The following is an 18,948-nucleotide window of genomic DNA, read 5'->3' as shown; positions in this document are numbered from 1 at the left end:
GCAATTTTGAGAAAGAAAAAATGTAGCCAGGGACATCATACTTTCTGACTTCAAACTATCTAACAAGCCTATATGTAGCCAATGAATTTATGACAAAGTAGTCAAAACAAAATAACAGAAAAACCACAATCTTATCAATAAATAATACTGGGAAAACCAGGCAATGACACGCAAGAGAATGAAACTGGACTATTTTACATGAGAAAAAATATATACCAAATAGATTTAAAACCTGGTGAAAATAAAACCTATGTTTTATTACCATAAAACTCTTGGAAGAAAATATAAACAATAAACTCCCTAACCCAGATCTTAAGAGATGAATTTTTGATTACAACACTAAAACCAAAGGCAACAACAAAGGCAAAAATTAAACAAGTGAGACTACGACAAAACTAAAAAGCTTTTGCAGTGCAAAGAAAATCATCTACATATGAAAAGGCCAACTGAATGGGAAAAAATAGCTGCAAATCATATTAGTTGCAAAATCAAAATAGTTGCAAAGCATCTCAATAAGGTGTTAATATCTAAAATATACAAATATGTATATGGCTAACATGTACACAAAGGTATTCAACATCACTAATAATCAGGGAAGTTCAAATCAACACCAAAATGAGACTGGGGCTGTGGATGTGACTCTAAAGACAGTCATAAAAGGAAAAAAATTCCTATCAAGTGCTTGACCGGTCACACCTGGTAATGTGCAGGCCTGGCAGTTCTTCAGGACCACAAGAGGCACATCTGGCCATGTAGTATTTGGGTATCATGCAACACAAGGCATGTTCTCTACTATACGAGTCACATCTCTGACCTCGGAAACCGCCCTTTTTGTTTTGGGGACAAACCCAGCATTACTCAAAGATTATCCCTGGTTGTAGCTGGGGAACTATATGAGGTGTGAGGGATTGAACCTGAGTCAGCCTTGTGCAAGGCAAATGCATTACATGCTGCACTATTCTCCAGTCCTGGAAATTAGCTTTTTAATATAAAGTATTTTGCATGTGCTGGGAGTTGCCTAATAACAAAGATATGCAAAATATTATTATCAAAAAAGCATCATTTTTCTTTTGGCTGAGTAAGTGACCAAAATTTTCAATAGATTACTGGTGATTTAACCTAAATATAAATGGTTAGGGGCTGGAGAGACAGTATTGCACATAGGGCTCTTGCCTTGCATGTGGCTGACCTGGGTTTGATCCCTGGCATCCCATATGGTACCCCGAGTCCGCCAGGAGTGACACCCGAGTGCAGAGTTAGGAGTAACCCTTGAGCATCATTGAATGTGACCCTAAAACCAAAAATATAAAACAAAAAAATACATACACCTATAAACAGCTATTGAAGATCATTCTATTGTTTCCTTTAAGATTAAGCACAAGGTAAGGATGTCCACCATTATAATTCAACATATTGGCAGTGTTAACAACACTGATTAGGGAAGAAAGAGAAAAATAACATATTCAAATTGGAAAACACGTTAAACTATCTCCAGTCACAGATGACATGAAGGTAAATTTCCAGGAGGGGAATTGAGTTTCTTTTATTCTGAAAAGGGGGTAGGCCAATAAATTTGGAATCTTTACCCTATCAGTTAAGTCTACAAATAACTAGTGCTGGAAGCGAGGTGTTGAAAAAAAAGAACCCTCATTCACTACTGGTGGGATTTGGCAAGTTTGACCTCACCATCCCACTCGCCAACAGTCATCCCAGTGGCACTGCTGTTTAGGATTCCCAGTGCCACCTCAAATTAACAATTTGGTGATACCCCAGTTATCAACAACAGCAGTAACAAGAAAGAGGAAGGGGGCATCCACACTCCACAGCCACCATGCCAATGGCCCAACCCCACTGCTTTACAACTAATCTCTACAGAGTCCTCCACCAATATGGGATGCCAGGAATCGAAACCGGGTAGGCCACGTGCAATCCACTGAACTATTGCTCAGGCCCCATACGTAAGTATTTTAACCTCTATACTCTCTCTGGCCTGCAAGTTCTTTTCTTTAACTCAGTACTCCAGACCCGGGAATACTCAAGTGGTATGGGTTTCAGTACCTTGGTCACAAGGCTGCCAGAGTTGAGCATCTCTGGGTTTGATCCCTGACACCCCATATGGTCCCCAAACATCACTAGGGGTAATTCCTGAGTGAGAACCAGGAGTACTCCTGAGCATTGCCGAGTGTAGCCCCCAAACAAACAAAAAAACACCAATTCTTATTTAGCATATGGCTACGATGACAATACAATGCAAATTGTGGCACTGCACAGAGTCCATCAACCACCATCAAGCATGATCCCTTAGCACCACCAAGTGGAGCCCTCCCCTCAAATAAGAAAAGAACTTGGGGACCGAGTGGTAGTACAGCTGGTAGAGCATTTTCCTTGCACACAGCTGACCCAGGTTCAATCTCTTTCATCTCATATGGTCCCCCAAGCACTGCCAGGAGTGATTCCGGAGTGCAGAGCCAGGAGTAAATCCTGAGCATTGCCAGGTGTGACCCATAAAGAAAAAAAAAAAAGAAAGAAAAGAAACTTGCTATCCAAATGTATATAATAATAATTGCAAACTCTAATCTTTCCACATGAAATGAACAAAATTTTAGCACACACATACCTGTGGGACCATTGCAACCCTTTGGTTTCTTTTAGGTGATCGTGTATTTATTTGTCTGTCATCTTCATCTGAAAATAGTCTACTTCGTTTTGAATTTCTGAAAGGCTATAACAAAATTTTATTTAATCAAAAGATTGAACACATCCCCCCAAAAACAAAAACAACAAAAAAAGATTGAACACATCTCATATTTGTCCCAAAACACATCCTGTAAATGAAAATATGGCAAAATAAATCTGGATTCTCTGCAGTACAAAGAGAAAAATAATAGGTGGTACCAAGCACACAAATATAAAAAACTCTTTGATCTGAAAAGTAGTAAGACATATTCATGTAATCTGCTTTCATTTTTAAATGAAACATCTAGCTGATGATTAAAACTAGAACCCAAGCTTCCTTGTTATACAGGCACCTTTAAGTGGTAAAGCCTTACTAAATTGTGAAATCTTAAATGGAAAATAAATTCTGGAAATTCCAGTTCTTATGATGGTGCTTGGATTAATACTAGTTGGGTGTAACACATGAGATGTCCATAGGGCTAGACTGGAACAAAGTTACTAGGTCACTTGAGAATAAATCTAAATGTAAATGTTATCCTTGATCTGCTATCAAAAAATGATTAACTGAATATCAATATATAAATTAAAATATCAAATACTTAAAGTAGATAACTGATAAATAACTACAGAACTAGAATTTTTATAAAATCCAAAAATCATACACTGAAGCAACTCTATTAATTAATTTAGTTAATAAAAATTTAGTTCCCTGAAGGATCCAGAGGCCTAGCAAAGAATATAAATTACAACACAATACCACCCTAATTTGTTAAATCCTTCCATTTAAACCTACCATTTAAGATGAACTTCATGCCTAGTTGGAAGGAAGGAAGGTGCAGGGTTAGTAAAATATGTCTGCATCTAGTTAGGTCAGGGCTAAAGACCATTGAAATTAAATCTACTGAATCTCAATACTGCTTAACCTTAAAGGAAGTCCCTTCTACCCTGCTCTCCCACCAAAGGCAAAGAGTAAAAGAATGATGGTGATTAAATTGATAGTGTGTGAGAAATCCGGCATATTATTTGACCAGCTGCCCAAGCTATTGTGACTATGCTGTCCACGGCAGCGCCAGACTTGTTTCATGATGGATTCCTAAAACATCCCGAACCTGGCTGAACAGGAGAGTGTGGCTCCCCCCCAAATTGTTGATCATACCAATTCATGCCTCTCATCACTTACCCTTGACCTATAGAAGATTTTAATATCTTTTCACTCATGTATATATCTTTTTGTAGGAATCAGTCACTAAAATTTTTTGCATTCCAATACAAGAATTTCAGGTTACTGTAGGTTTTTTGTTTTTCTTATTTAAGGAAATTTTTGGCATAACAATAGGTCTCATTTCCCTGACCCTGAAAAAGCCTTCAATCGTTGGGAAAGACGACTAAGAAGAGGTTGTTAAAATCTCAGGGATGGGAGGTATAGAGACATTACTGGTGCCCACTCAAGTAAATCGATGAACAACAGGATGACAGTGATACAGTGATTTAAGGAAATTACAACTACTAACAAATACTTTTAATTACAAGATATTATAGATCATAAACAATTATCTAAATGACAAAATACTAATCAAAAACAAAAAGGCTCCAAAGTTTGGAGTTACAGAAAACCTTTGAAAATTTTTACTGTGCTATGAGAGTATGTATATGACAATGTAGAAAATTTATTATCAGTCTAGTTATAAGAAAAATTAATTTCTTACCATTTCTACATTAGAGCCTGTGTTTCTGCCTTTCCAAACAGGTGTTTTCTGTAAAGAACTGTACTTTTCATTCCATGTGTTAGATAAGCTTCCCTCTGTAATAAATAATTATTAATGAGATTTAAATTAGTTTAAGGAATTTCATACTATGAGCATTTTCTTAACAGCAATATATTTAAAATATGGAAACATACACTAATGATCTTAGTTATTACAGACAAAAATATTTTCTGTGCTGGAGAAAAGTTACAGTGCATGCAGTCAATCCAGATTCAACTCTGGGCACTCCATATGTTATCCTGAGCCAGCCAGGAGTGATTCCTGAGCAAAAAACCACCATTAAGTCCTAAGCATAGTCAGGTGTGGCCCAGAAACAAACCAAAATATTTTCAGTATACGTAAATCTCTATCTATATATAAGGCAAAACATCTTGAAAAGTATTAAATTTTTATATTAGGGCCAGAGTGATAGCATAGCAGATAGGGCACTTGCCTTGTGCCTGCAAAACCAAATCTGATCCCCAGTACCACATATGGTCCCTGGTCCCACCAGGAGTGATCCCTGAGTGCAGAGCCAGGTATAAGCTCTGAGCACTGCCAAATGTGGCCCAAAAGCCAAATGCGTAAATAAAAAATATAAGAAAAAATTTCTATATTAAATTTTTTAATTCCTTTAAAAAAATTCCTCTATTTTATAATTTCCCAAGAACGATCTCATAAACACAATCTGACTAAAAGCAAGACAGTGGAGGAAAAATCTCATAGACTTAATTTACAATGCAATTTATTTATTTAAAAAATTTTTCTGTTTGGGGGCTGGAGCCAAAGTACAGCTGGGAGGGTACCTGTACATGGCCTATCCAGGTTTGATCCCTGCATCCCATATGATCCCCTGAGCACTGCCAGGAGTAACTCCTGAATGCAGAGCCAGGAGTAACCCCTGAGCATCTCCAGGTGTGACCCAAAAAGCCAAATAAAATTTTTCTTCTGGGACATACCCAGCAGTGCTCAGGGCTTACTTCTGGCTCTGTGCTCAGGGATCACTCCTGGCAGGCTCAGAGAACCATATAGGGTGCAGGGGATTGAACCCACGTTGGCGAAGAACAAGGCAAAGGCCCTACCTGCTGTACTATCCTCCAGCCCCTATAGCGTTTTTTTTTTTTTTGGGGGGGGGGGGCCGTACCCAGTGGTGCCCAGAGCTTTTTCCTGGATCTGTGCTCACCAATCACTCCTGACAGGCTTGGGGAACCATAAGAAGTGCCAGGAATTGAACCTGGGTCAGCCACGTTCAAGGCAAACGCCCTAACCCGCTTTATTACTGCTCCAACCCCTATCTCGCAATTTTAGCGCCTCTGCTTCTACATTTGAAAACCTTGATATCTAAAACTGAAATATATGGTGTTATTTCCTTCATTAAAAGAAATGTCTTCAGAGATGCATGCAACTAAATATAATCAAATCAAATAATTGATTAGGTTTGTTATGAAAATAATGAAGTTTCATTTTTATAAAAAGAAATTTATACAAAGATATAAGAAACTAATAATATATACAAGATAATTACTTTTATTTGTCTAGTTGCTCATCAGCATTTTCTACTTTATCCTATAAGAATAATAAATTATATCAGATGTATATACATAGAATTTTTTAAAAAAGAAACTGTTTTTATATTGAGAAAAAGAACAATGGAAAACTTCTAAAGTATAGATTAAAAAGTATAAAAGCAAAAGAGGTGAGATGCAGTTGATTATGACAAGAAAATAATTAAGGCAATTCTAGAAGGTAAGTGTCCTCAAAGTCAGAAAAGACAATCTGCTAAACCACCTAGCCAAAGCACAAACTGTAGCTTTAAAACTGGAATGGGGAGGGGAGCTGGGGTGGCAGGAGGGAAACTGGGGACACAGGTGGTAGGAAATGTACATTGGTAAAGGGATGGATGTTGGAACAATGTATGACTGAAACCCAACCATGAACAACTTTGTAACTGTGTATCTCACTGTTATCCAATACAAAATAAATTTGGGGGGCAGGGTGGGGAAAGGAAGCCACAGGGCTAGAGAGTGAGTACAGGAATTAAGGCACTTTCCTTGTATGTGGCCAATCCCAGTTTGATATTGGCACAAATGGTCTCCCAAGTACAGGATATGGCCCAAATACCACACCTGCCAAATACATATACAAATACAAAACAAAATAAAAACTAAAACTACTAAAGAAACTTTGAGAGTATCAAGTTTGATTCCAAACTGATGTACCCAATAAAATTTTGTTCAAGAGGTAAAATATTTTAATAAACTATATTGAATGTGGGGCTGGAGCGATAGCACAGCGGTTGGGCGTTCGCCTTTCACGCGGCTGACCCGAGTTCGATTCCTCTGCCCCTCTCGGAGAGCCTGGCAAGCTACCGAGAGTATCGAGCCCGTGCGGCAGAGCCTGGCAAGCTACCCGTGCGTATTGGATATGCCAAAAACAGTAACAATAAGTCTCTCAATGTGAGACGTTACTGGTGCTCGCTCCAACAAATCGATGAGCAACAGGATGACAGTGACATATTGAATATACTTACAAGGAGAGAGAAGAAGCAAGACCAAGGATTATGTCTAACTTCCCCCCCCCCACCCCGTTCAGAAAAGGAACAGTACTACTATTCTTTTTCAGGGGTTTTGTTTTTATTTACAAGTGCAGGGTTTTACACATGGAAGCAAGCACTCTACTACTGAGCTACATCTCTGGTCCTGCCATTTTTTTAATTTCAAGAAACTACTGTTAGGAAAACAAGTATCTCTAAATACAGTTTAGCAAATCTGCAGTGTTCAGTTATAAAGTTCCTTTATTTTTAATTCTAGGAAAAGAAAATTCCTAATAGTTTCTAAATTAACAACAACATAGTCTCATATAACACCATGAGTTTAAATTCATGGGAAGAGAATACAGCTTAGTGATAGTGAGGCCTGAGATTGGATCCCTGGCACTATAAAACTATCATTAGTGAAAACCAGTATTTAAAAGCTATAATGAATCATAGAAAAACTCTATATCCAGATTAACTCAAAGAATCAAATTCCAAATTTATATCATTCTTAAAGAATCATGCTGATTCTTACCTTTTAAACTGACAAGGGCTTTTGCTGAAGAGCCTGTAATTAAAAACAAACCAATATTATTCTGTAACCAGAGTGAGAGAAAAAGAAGAGGCTTTGGAGGGGAAAATGACTCATTAGCTTTAGCAGTGCTGAGTAATGATGGTAAGATGTATACTTGAGAGGCCAGAGAGGGGGCTGGAGTGATAGCACAATGGGTAGGGCGTTTGCCTTGCACACAGCCGACCTGGGTTCAATTCCCAGCATCCCACACGGTCCCCCAAGCAGGGAGTTATTCCTGAGTGCAGAGCCAGGAGTTAACCCCTGTGCATCGCCGGGTGTAACCCAAAAAGTAAAAACAAAACAAAAAAACAAAAAAAAAAAAAGAGAGGCCCAAAGAGATGGTAAAGTGGATAGGGTGCATGCCTTTGAGGCGGCTGACCCAAGTTCAATCCTGGCACTATATAAGGTCCCTGAGCCCCAACAGGATGATACGTGAGCACAGAGCCAGGAGTAAGCCCTGAGCACTGATGGGTATGACCACAATCTCCCCCAACACTCCCCCCGCAAAAAAGAGCTGTGCATTTAGAATTGTATATTCAAGTTACAGACCACAGCTCAGATAAAACAGAACAGGTTTAGAACAAACAGATAAAACAAACAGCTATAGATGGGAGTCTTGCTGAAGCTATAAGAAACGGAGACACTCTCAAGAGAAAAATGTGTAAAAAGTAAGGCAGAGTACAGGGGAAGAAGCAATTTTGATCCTCATACAGAATTATGACAGAAAAAGAAAAGAGAAAGGGCGCTTACATTTATGGAGGCGAAGATCAGAAGTGGTAGGGGAGAGGCTGAAGAGGTAATATAGGGTTCAAGGCCCCTGGCTCGTATTCCAACAACAGGAATCCTCTGCACTACACATGCTCTCCTGAGCACCAACAGGGATCATTCCTGAGCACAAGGTCAGGAATAGCCCCTGAGCACCGCCATGTATGGCTCCCAAACCAAAGTAAACAAAAAGTGGTAGTACAGAGACTAGAGAGATAGCACAGTGGATAGGGCACTTGTCTTACACATGGCTGACCCAGAATCCTGGCACCCCAAATGGTCCCTTGAGCCCTGCCAGGAGTGATCCCTGAGCGGAGAGTCAGGAGTAAACCCAGAGCACCACCAGGTGTGGGCCCCAAACAAAAATAAAACAGAAGAAAAGGGGCTGGAGCGATAGCACAGCGGGTAGGGCGTTTGCCTTGCACGCGGCCGACCCGGGTTCGAATCCCAGCATCCCATATGGTCCCCTGAGCACGGCCAGGGGTGATTCCTGAGTGCAGAGCCAGGAGTAACCCCTGTGCATCGCCAGGTGTGACCCAAAAAGCAAAAAAAAAAAAAAAAACAAAACAAAAAAACAGAAGAAAACACAAGTGATAATGAGTGAAGAAGAGAAAATCATAGGGCTGGGAATATACTTGGTGGTAGAACTTACGCCTTCTATGTGAGGCCATAGGAAAGAAAAAAGACAGAAAGGAAAAATAGGAAAGATGAACCAAAAATTGGAAGAATGTAAAAGAATGCAGAGACTATTATAGGCAGTACATCCCTTGGTTGTTTGGAAGGGCCAGAGATCAACAAAATGTCCCTGGGAAGTCTAGAATGCAGGTATGTGTAATATTTAAAAACCCAAGCTGGTGGCCCAGAGAGACAGTTCAGGGGCTGGCAAGAGAATATAGTGGGTAAGGTGCTTGCTTTGCACCCAACCAGAGTTCAATCTCTGGCACCATCTGGTCCTGAGGACTACCAGAGCACAGAGCCAGGAGTAAGATCTGAGTAAAGTCAGACATGGACCAAAACTGAAAAAATAAAATAAAACTTGTTCTATTTTTAAAATCAGCTCCTTCTCGGGGCTGCAGAGATAGTACAGAGGGTAGGGCATTTGCCTTGCAAGCAGTTAACCTGGGTTTGATCCTAGCATTCCATATGGTCCCCCAAACACAGCACTACAGGGTGTGGCCCAAAAACAAAAAGACAAAAAAAGAACGGGCTATTTCTCATATCTTAATTGCCCTATTTGAAGGACTCTACAACATTCTTTGAAAAACTGATAATTTACTTACTTTTGCTGAAAAAAAAATTTTAATTTTGCAGTTCCAAAGATTGATTGAATCTAGGTTCTCAGCATACAAGTGTGTGCTTTATCACTACGTCATATTTACAGCCCATATAAAAGACAAATTTTTGAGGCATGTTTAAAATTTGTCAATGTATCTAAAGGAGCCAATCTAGAGGCCAACTTGAGTTCAATTTCTGGCATCTGGTAAGGTCTCGAGCAACTTATAGGAGTACAAAGCCAGGAGTAACCTCTGAGCATTGCGAAGTTTTCCCAAAACCAAAACCAAATAAACAAACAAAAAAGGAGTCGATTAATTTTATCATTATACAAAACAAAATCAAATAATAGAGGTTGAGATGTGACTCAGTGGTAGAGCAACTGCTTTACATGTTTGAGGCTCTGAATTCAATTTCTGGCATATGTGGTTCCCTGCGCACCGCCAGTGATTGATTGCTGAGCTGGGAGTGTCCCCAAACAAAATAAAACAAAACAAAACATTATTGTCAGGGGAGAAAGTTAAAAAAAAGAATATTAGCTAGGTATAAAAACCAGAAGACAGGGGGCTGGAGGAATAGCACAGCGGGTAGGGCGTTTGCCTTGCACGCGGCCGACCTGGGTTCGATTCCCAGCATCCCATATGGTCCCCTGAGCATCGCCAGGGGTGATTCCTGAGTGCAGAGCCAGGAGTAACCCCTGTGCATCGCCGGGTGTGACCCAAAAAGAAAAAAAAAAAAACAGAAGACAGATTAATTCTACTTGTCTGAACAAAAGCAGCAATGACATAACTCACATAAATGAACAACTTCAAATGAGAAGCAACCAAAGTTGTTGTTTTTAGGGTTTTTTTAATTTTTGTTTTTTTGTTATACCCAGCAATGCTCAGGGGTTACTCCTGACTGCACTCGGAATTACTCCTGGTGGTGCTCAAAGGACCATATGGGTGATGCTGGGATCAAACCCTGGTTGACTGAGTGCAAGGCAAGCGCCCTACTCACTGTACTATTGCTCCAGCCTTACAGCAACCCAAGTTTTGGCTATGAAACATTTGTATGCATCTCAGAACCTTACACTTCAACGGACTTCTCTGCAAGGTACTATGAAGCTCACAGAATATCAAACACACTTGCTTTCACCCTCCTCTCTTGCCTGGATATGGAGAATAGTTATTAAGCACCCTCACAGGTTCTAAGCAGAACTCCAGGAACCCTGACCAGAAGCAACTTCTGGGCCAAACAATATCATGTTGCTTATACCATGCACCAGAAATACTCCCAGCAGTGCTGGGGAGTGGTGGGAGTGGTAGGGAGCAGTTCCAGAGACTGAAGTGGGTACCCTGTGCCTCTGACCCCCGCACTATCTCCCCAGATCCTAACTTTTTAATTGGTGGTGCCAAGAATTGACTCCAGGGTCTCACACGTGTAAGACAAGTGTTCTATTACAAGTCACATCTGGTTTCTCAACAACTTCTATAGGTAAACTGACATTTAATGACTAAAGACAATAAAGTCCTGGCGAGAGAAGTAGGGAAGAGATGCCAATAAGTCCTGATTTTTATCAAGCCTCAAACAGTATAACAAAACTGGGAAGCAGCAGTAATAGGCAGAGCTATGTTCATGTAGCAACCAACACAGTTCATTTGAGAAAAAATAGTAACCAATCATTCATTCAGTATGTAGAGTGCTGACTGCACACCAGTCCCTCCTCTGGGAACTGAAGATACCACAGCATGCAAAACAGCCCAAGTCCCTGCTGCTGCTCTCATGGAATTTAGCCTAGGGAGGAGTGACAAATAGGCATACCCTATTGATGAAAAGTGCTGAGGGGGTTGGTTAACAGAGCAAGATAATAAGGATAGAAAATGTAGAAGGGGAGTTGGAAGAGACTTATTGTGTGTAGTGCCAGGGATTGAACCTAGAACCCCGACACAGGAGAAATACGTTCTACCAAGGCTGCAATATCTCAGGGCCACAAGTGGCAGTGCTCAGAGCTTACTCCTGGCTTTGCACTCAGGGATCATTCCTGGCAGGGCTCAGAGGACCCTATGGGATTGAACCCAGATCCGACTGTGTGTAAGGCAAATGCCCTAACCACCATACTATCACTCCAACCCCAAAGAAGACAGTATTTTATAAAGTACTTAAGATTATCCTCTCTGAAATGTACTATTTGGGAAGACACTGGAAGAGCCCAGGAATATCCATTCCTGCTCCATGCATGATGGCAGGAACTAACTATATTTTAAGAATTCTGACCTATTTCTTTTTGAGAAACAAGAGTGCATAGTAATTAAGAACACAAACCGGGACTAGGAACATTTGAATTCTGGTTCTGTTTTCTTGCTGTGCTCTCTGTATAGCTAATTTTTTCATTTGCAAACTGGAGATTAAATGAGCTAATATATGTTTAAAAGTGCCAAGAGAATGCCTACAGTACCTGACTAATTTTTATATGATACTTACTGTTAGTATTACTTTGATCAATCAAAAACTAGTAAAGGCCAAAGGCTCAAAGGGCTGCCACACATTCTTTACATGCTGGAGCACTGAGTATCAACCCCAGCATCCCATGATCCCTAGAGCATCACCAGGAGCAACCTTAGCACCAATCTAGGAGTAATCACTGAGTGCTGCTGAGTGTGGCTCCTCCACCCAAACAAAACAAAACAAAACAAAACTGAGTTCACAACAAGGGTTTTTACATGTAGGTGAATTTAACTGCTAGCATCTTGCTGTAACTGGGTATGCTCTTTAAGTCATTTACCAAGTTTTGACTAAATGTTGACAATGCACTATTCAAAAAGCTGAGCTTATGCAAAGGAAAAGACAGTCTCTGCTCTGAGGGAGCTTACACTCATGGGAGGAGATTCTTTAAACAAGTACATGAAAGAATACACTTTGGTGGCTGCTATAAAAGAAATAAATAAGGTGATCTCAGTGTAAAGGAGCTACCTCACATATGATAGTTAGATAAGACTTCTATGAGGAGAGGACGTGTCAGTGACAGGTCAGGTCAAAACAATGAATTCAGGCAGAAAATAGAAAGTAAAAAAGACCTGAGACAGAACATATAAAATACTAAAGGAATAGGAAAAAGATCATTTTGCTAGGGAGTAGATAGCAAGGGAAGAGCGGTATGAAAAAAATCACAGAAAATGGGACTGGAGTGATAGTAATGCAGGTAGGGCGTTTGCCTTGCACTTGGATGACCTGGGTTTGATTCCCAGTATTCCATATGGTCCCCCGAGCCCGCCAGGAATGATTCCTAAGTGCACAACCAGGAGTCAGAAACAAAAACAAAGAAAAAGTAAAAGATCAGAGAAGTAAGTCAAGAGCTATGCATGGAACTAGAATGCAAACATGAAGAAAAAGAGAAATGGCATCATCTCTGATAGGTTTCTAATCAAAGTGGCACTGCACTGTAGCACTGTCATCTTGTTGTTCATTGATTGCTCGAGCAGGTACCAGTAACGTCTTCACTGTGAGACTTGTTGCTACTGTTTTTGGCATACTGAATATGCCATGGGTAGCTTGCCATGCTCTGCCATGTGGGCAGGATATCCTCGGTAGCTTGCCGGGCTCTCCGAAAGGGTTGGAGGAATCGAACCCAAGTCAGCCACGTACAAGGCAAATACCCTACCCGCTGTGTTATGGCTCCAGTCCATAATCAAAGTAATTATAAATAATCACATTTATACATTTAAGGTATTTTATACATTTATATATTAAGCTACCTAGAAGGTACCCAGTGGAATAAAGATTCAGTCAGACGTAACCTTGTCAAGGAGGACAGAAAATAGCTCTCTGAAGAAGCTTAAAATGAAATCTAAAGAATATGGGGCTGCAGCAATAGCACAGTGGGTAGGGTGTTTGCCTTACACGTGGCCGACCTGGGTTCGATTCCCAGCATCCCATATAGTCCCCTGAGCACCGCCAGGAGTGATTCCTGAGTGCAGAGCCAGGAGTAACCCCTGTACATTGCCGGGTGTGACCCAAAAAGCAAAATAAATAAATAAATAAATAAATAAATAAATAAATAAATAAATAAATAGAACTAGAAGTGAGGTGAAAGTAAAGCATTCCAGGTCAAGGAAACAGTACATGCAAAGGTCCTGCAAGAAAGAAAGCCTACCAAGTAGAGCTGGAGCAATAGTACAGCAGATAGGGCATGCCTTGCCTACGCTATGGCCAACCCTGGTTAGATACCCCAGCACCCAACATGGTGCCCGGAATCCTGCCAGGAGTGATCTCTGAAAACAAGGCCAGGAGTAAATCCTGAGCATCACTTGGTGTGGCCAAAAAAATAATTAAAAATAAAAAAATAAGACCCTGCTAAGTATAAAAGATTTTTAAAAGGTCCACTTTAGTTCAACAGAAAAGAATAAGAGAAAGGGTGATACAAAGCAAAGAAGAAAAAAAAAAGCAAAGTGGCCACACCACAAAAGGGATCTCGACCTACTGAATTATATTGGAGCAGGATATTATATTGTTATGTGACACTTAACAATTTTTTAGTCAGTGATGTATTAAAAGCATGACTGGTCCCAATCAACTAAACCATACCCCCTAAGTATGTAGTAGGCCATGTTAAGTCTATAGAATTACACTCTGGCATTATCAGAAAATGAAACCACCTAACAACAATACACTTCTCAGAACATATCCCAACTTTTGTCTATACATGCATGACAATACATTTTGAAAGGATCACTAGCTGTGTAGGCTAAGGGAGTGGGGTTGGGTGGTGAATTCATGCAAGGCTGAAGTGATTAGTACTGAGCAGAGATGGTGACAGTTTAGGTTAATGGGAGAAGTAGGTAGAGCTGAGACAATTAGAAGATCAAAGGTGTAAGAATTAGAAAGGCTTACATAAAGGAAGCTAAAAATAGGGAAGTACCAAAGATAAGTTCTAGGTTTCATTTGAACCATATAGTCCAGCCATTCTTTTCTTTCTTTTTTCCCCAGTTTTCCTGGGTCACACTCAGGCTCATTCCTCACAGTGCTTTGGGGGATCATCTACAGTGCTAGGGAAGCCCACAAAGCTACCATTTTTTTTTTGGGGGGGGTCACACCTGGCGATGCACAGGGGTCACTCCTGGCTCTGCACTCAGGAATTACTTCTGGCAGTGCTCAGGGGACCATATGGGATGCTGGGAATCAAACCCGGGTCGGCCACGTGCAAGGCAAACGCCCTACCCGCTGTGCTATCGCTCCAGCCCCCCAAAGCTACCATTTCTTAAGAACTTACTATGACCCAGATGCTCTGTAATAGTATATCATATTCACATTTAATTCACATTTCAAATGAGGTATTTGTATTTTATATGAGAAAAGAGTCTTTTTCAGCTAACATCTTCTTTTGAGCTCCTATACTTGATAGTTCTTACTAAGATCACATCCTTTTTAGATGCTCCTGGACTTCACAGGCTCTACTTTAGTATTTTTTTAATCTTTTTCCAACTGTGACCCCTTCTGACCTTCTCTCCTTCCCTATAGGTTTGGCCCATAGCCCCTACCCCATTTATGTAAATTTTCATATGTAGCCCCTTTGGAATATCTGGGAGTATGTAGAGGCTTGTTTTGAGGTGCTTGGGGGTTATTCCCCTGCTTAGTGCTCCTGGGATTACTCCCAGTGGTGTTCAGGGGATGACATGGTGTCAGAATTTGAACCCAGGGCCTCACACATGCAGGGCAAATGCACTACCACTGAGCCATATCCCTATCCCTTAGGATCTACCTCAGATTCAACCTAAGATACCTTTAAGATTCAACCCTGTTTAGATGCTTTCAGTGGCTTTTCTTTTTCACTCTCCCTCTCCCCCTTCGCCACATCAGAGAATGCTTAGGAGTCATCAAATCCAGATATCCCGCATATAAAGCATGTACACTTCCCATTTAAACTATTTCCTACACAACCTGGTTCCTGACTTAAAAGAATGATTGGGGGCTTAAAGAATGGGATAATGTGCTTACCTTGCATGCACTCGACCCAGGTTTGATCACCAGCACCCCATATGGTCCCCCAAGCCTGCCAAGAGTGACCCCTGGGTGCAGAATCAGGAGTAAGCCCTGAGCACTATTGGGAGTGGCCCAAAAAGAAAAAGAAAAAAAAAAGGGTAGCTTTTATTATTAATATTATTAGACAGCTTAATGGCTAATTTATTAGCTAGCCCCCAACCCTTGACTAAAACTTGCACAAAAAACAGTGCAATTTTCAGTTTCAAATTGAAATTACCTTCCCTTTTCAAGACACTGCTCGAATTTCACTAGTAATGTCTTATACGCCTACATTCAAACCAATATAGGCAGGTATTTATACATACCTGACTTGTGGTATATTATGTGACTAAGTTTGGCAATCCCCACTTTCAACAAACTGCAGTCTAGTTAAAGAAGACATATAACACACCATGCACTACACCCACCATCCCAGCCACAGAAACCATGTACTGGACATGTCAGAGTAATATAATGATTATTATATAGTTTGACAGTGTCGCTGGAATTTGAACTCTAGTGTGAGTGCCAAGTCTACAGAGACCTGGAATATACCTTCAGTAAATGTTTAATTACAATGAGCAAATATTCCAAAGAAGATTTAGAAAAAAAGATGCTTAAAGCCCCTCTCATGGAACAAAAAAACTCAAAGTGACCAAAGTAAGAGCTCTAGCAGCTGAGTCTTCTAAGAGGGGAGAAAACATGTTTATGAAGAGGATTTTCAGGGGTTTCCAGATGACAAGCACTTTGCGGTTAGCAGGGCAACCCTTACGTGGGAACATCCTAAATCACAATCAACTCTATCCCCAAACAAGAAATACAGGTCTGTGGGAGATAGTACAGGGGGTTAAGGCACATGCCTGCATGTATGTAGTCAACTTGGGTCTGACCCCATGCTCCCACCTGTAGTCCTGGAAGGCCTCCCTCCGAACTCCAGCACTGCAGCACTGGGTATGTAACCCAGGTGACCCCCCCAGCATGTCAAGGTGGTCTGGATAATACTGTAAATGAAGGGCCCAGCACCTTCCTATGTCATTGCACTGAATCTTCCCCCAAAATCGCCTTAGGAGGTTCCCCTTCAAGCACACCTTGCAAGTCCCCAAGGGGAAAAAACAAACTCATACACAATTTAGAGTTGTGTCTTGCCCAATGCTCCTGAAGTAAAGTGTTAAATTCAGTCCCTCTTGTCACTCAAGTCAAGTGTGAGGAAGGGCCCCAGCAGGCCTGTGGATCGTGGCTACTCCCCTGGACACTACAAAGAGAACATCTGTATCATCGAGAAAGTTCCACTGGAACTCTGCAATGGGCACATTTTGAGCACCCACTCTGCCACCGCTACAAGAGCTTTGCTCTGGACTTGAGATCCCGCGAAGTGCATCTGAATCCAACTCGGAGACCCAAATTCCGCCCTCACTTCTTAAGTCTCTAGGCCTCCAGTGTGAAGTCTACAGGGAGACCGAACCCTGGGGGTTTCGTCTTTGGAAAACTCTCTTATCTGACTTCTCCAGGAGTGCCCCACCGGGGCGGATCCGGGCTGGGGGGCTAAGACCCTCGCCTCTTCCTATGCTTTGAAGGACACTGCAAATGGCAAGAAGAGGTGCTAGGGGCGCCTCAGCGGCTGGCTGCGTGCGTGTCCTCACCCACCACCCCGGAGGGATGGGAGGCTATCTGAATGCGGGGTGTCCCCCCTCTTGGAAAGAGCCACGGCCACCTGTGGTCCCGGGGGAAGGAAGGGGCCAACCCTTTGACACGGAAACACTTCAGAGGTGGACACGCCGCGGAGGAGAGGCCAGGGAAGCCCGCAAGTGCCAGCGGCGGCAGGGACGGTGACAGGACAGGATCGGCGGCCGGGGCCACAGGGAGCCCCGAGGAAGGGGCGCCCCCGCCCCAGGCGAGCCCGGCGCGGCCCCCCACCCGGCGAGTTACATAACCCCGCGGGCGTCCCTCGGCGCCCGGCGAGCGCTGCTGACGGCGAGCGCAGCCCCCGCGGCCGGCCGCCGCTGTCCCCTCCACGGCGGCCCGGGCCCCGCAGTCGGGCCCGGGGAGCCGCCACCGCCTCCGCCCGGCCCGGGTAGGGCCCCCGGGCTCCCGGCTTCCGGCCTTGGCGCTCAAACCACCCCAGAACCCCACACACCAGACACCATAACAAAGGCGGCGACGCGGCGGCAACACCCGGGTGCGAGGGCTAGGAGACCCACCGTGGAGCTGGCAGTCGGCCCACGGGCCCGGCGGAGGGGAGGGCGAGCCGCCCCGGCCAGGGCCGCCCGGGGGCAGGCGGCCGGCGGGAAGAGGGGGGGGTGCTTGGAGGTGCTACTCACTCTCGTCAGGCAACTGGTCGAGCTCCGCCATCTTGAACGAGCCGCGCCGCTTTTTCAAAGGCTGCCCGCCGCGGTGCATTGTGGGGCGGAGACTGTCTTTGCGAGGGAGGTTCGAATGCGGAGCTCGCTGCCCGCGGCGCGACGCGGCGCCGCGCTCCTCCCGCCGCGGCCGGCTGAGGCGGGCCGGCTGCCGCCCGCGCTCGGCCCGAGACTGGGGTTCGGCGCCGCGGGACCAAACTTCGGCAGCCCCCCCTCCCCCCGCCTCCGCCCCCGGGCCGGGCAGAGGCGGAGGGAGGCCGCGCCGAGCGGCCCGTCTGTCTCGCGCCGCCCCTGCCCGGGCCTGGCGCCCGAGTCCCGCCCGGCCCCGCGCCGCCCGCCTCCTCCGGGGCTCGCTCCCAGCGCGCGTTCGGCGTCTCGCGCTGCAGCTGCGGGAACTGCGGGCTGTTTGTTCCGAGCGGGGAGAGGGAGGGAGGGGAGCGGGGAGGGCGGCCGCGGCGGGCCGAGCGCGGGGGCCGGAGGCGGCACCGCCCGGCGCGGGCACCGAGGCCCTGCGTTCGGGGTCGCGTTACGGGGCGACGGGGGCTCTGGTGGAAGCCGTTCCCCCCGCCCCGCTCCCCGGTGCCCCGAACCCACGTTTCCCGGCGTCTCCGTCCCCGCCCTTCTCCGGAAGACGGGGGAGGGCTGCGGCCGCAGCGGGCCCCCCCCTTGGCGCGTCGGCGCGGGACTCGGGGCCCCCGGGGTCCCCCTCCCGAGCCGCGGACGCCCGAATGGCGGCGAGACCTTGAGAGGTCACGAAGTTCGCCGTTTATTTAGGGCGGCAGCTCCGGAGCGTGTTGGGCTCCGCGGTTCCTGCCGGTCTTGACCATTTCGTGCCTGTTAGACGCTCGACCGTGGTAGCGAGCCGCGGGGGTGGCGGGGAACCCGGCGGAGGAGGCTTCGCGGGGTGCCGACACTGGCCACGGTGTGGCCGGTGTGGCCACGGTGGCGCGCGAGCTGGGGAGGCGCTCCGCCAAAATGTTGGCGGATAGGACGCTAGGTGGAAAGTCACTTCGTCTTGAGAGAAGGTTC

At 44.2% G+C, this 18,948-nt stretch overlaps 1 protein-coding gene across 2 annotated transcripts in view; it reads right to left on the bottom strand.

Annotated features, from left to right (window-relative positions):
* Positions 1–18,211, bottom strand: part of LIN9 (lin-9 DREAM MuvB core complex component) — a 66,902-nt gene extending 48,691 nt beyond the window's left edge. For both annotated transcript variants that reach the window (XM_055147047.1, XM_055147048.1), the window contains exons 1-4: positions 17,881–18,211; positions 7,490–7,522; positions 4,383–4,477; positions 2,618–2,722 (exon numbers count right to left, since the gene is read on the bottom strand). In XM_055147047.1, the coding sequence (XP_055003022.1) occupies positions 2,618–2,722; positions 4,383–4,477; positions 7,490–7,522; positions 17,881–17,959 (312 nt within the window). In that variant the 5' untranslated portion in view covers positions 17,960–18,211. The remainder of the gene's footprint in view (positions 1–2,617; positions 2,723–4,382; positions 4,478–7,489; positions 7,523–17,880) is intronic.
* Positions 18,212–18,948: the final 737 nt, after the last annotated feature.

Source organism: Sorex araneus, chromosome 9 (genome assembly GCF_027595985.1).
Source record: "Sorex araneus isolate mSorAra2 chromosome 9, mSorAra2.pri, whole genome shotgun sequence".
NCBI classification, from domain to species: domain Eukaryota; kingdom Metazoa; phylum Chordata; class Mammalia; order Eulipotyphla; family Soricidae; genus Sorex; species Sorex araneus.
The sequence above is the reverse complement of the archived record's forward strand: the minus strand, read 5'-3'. Positions and strand labels throughout refer to the sequence as shown.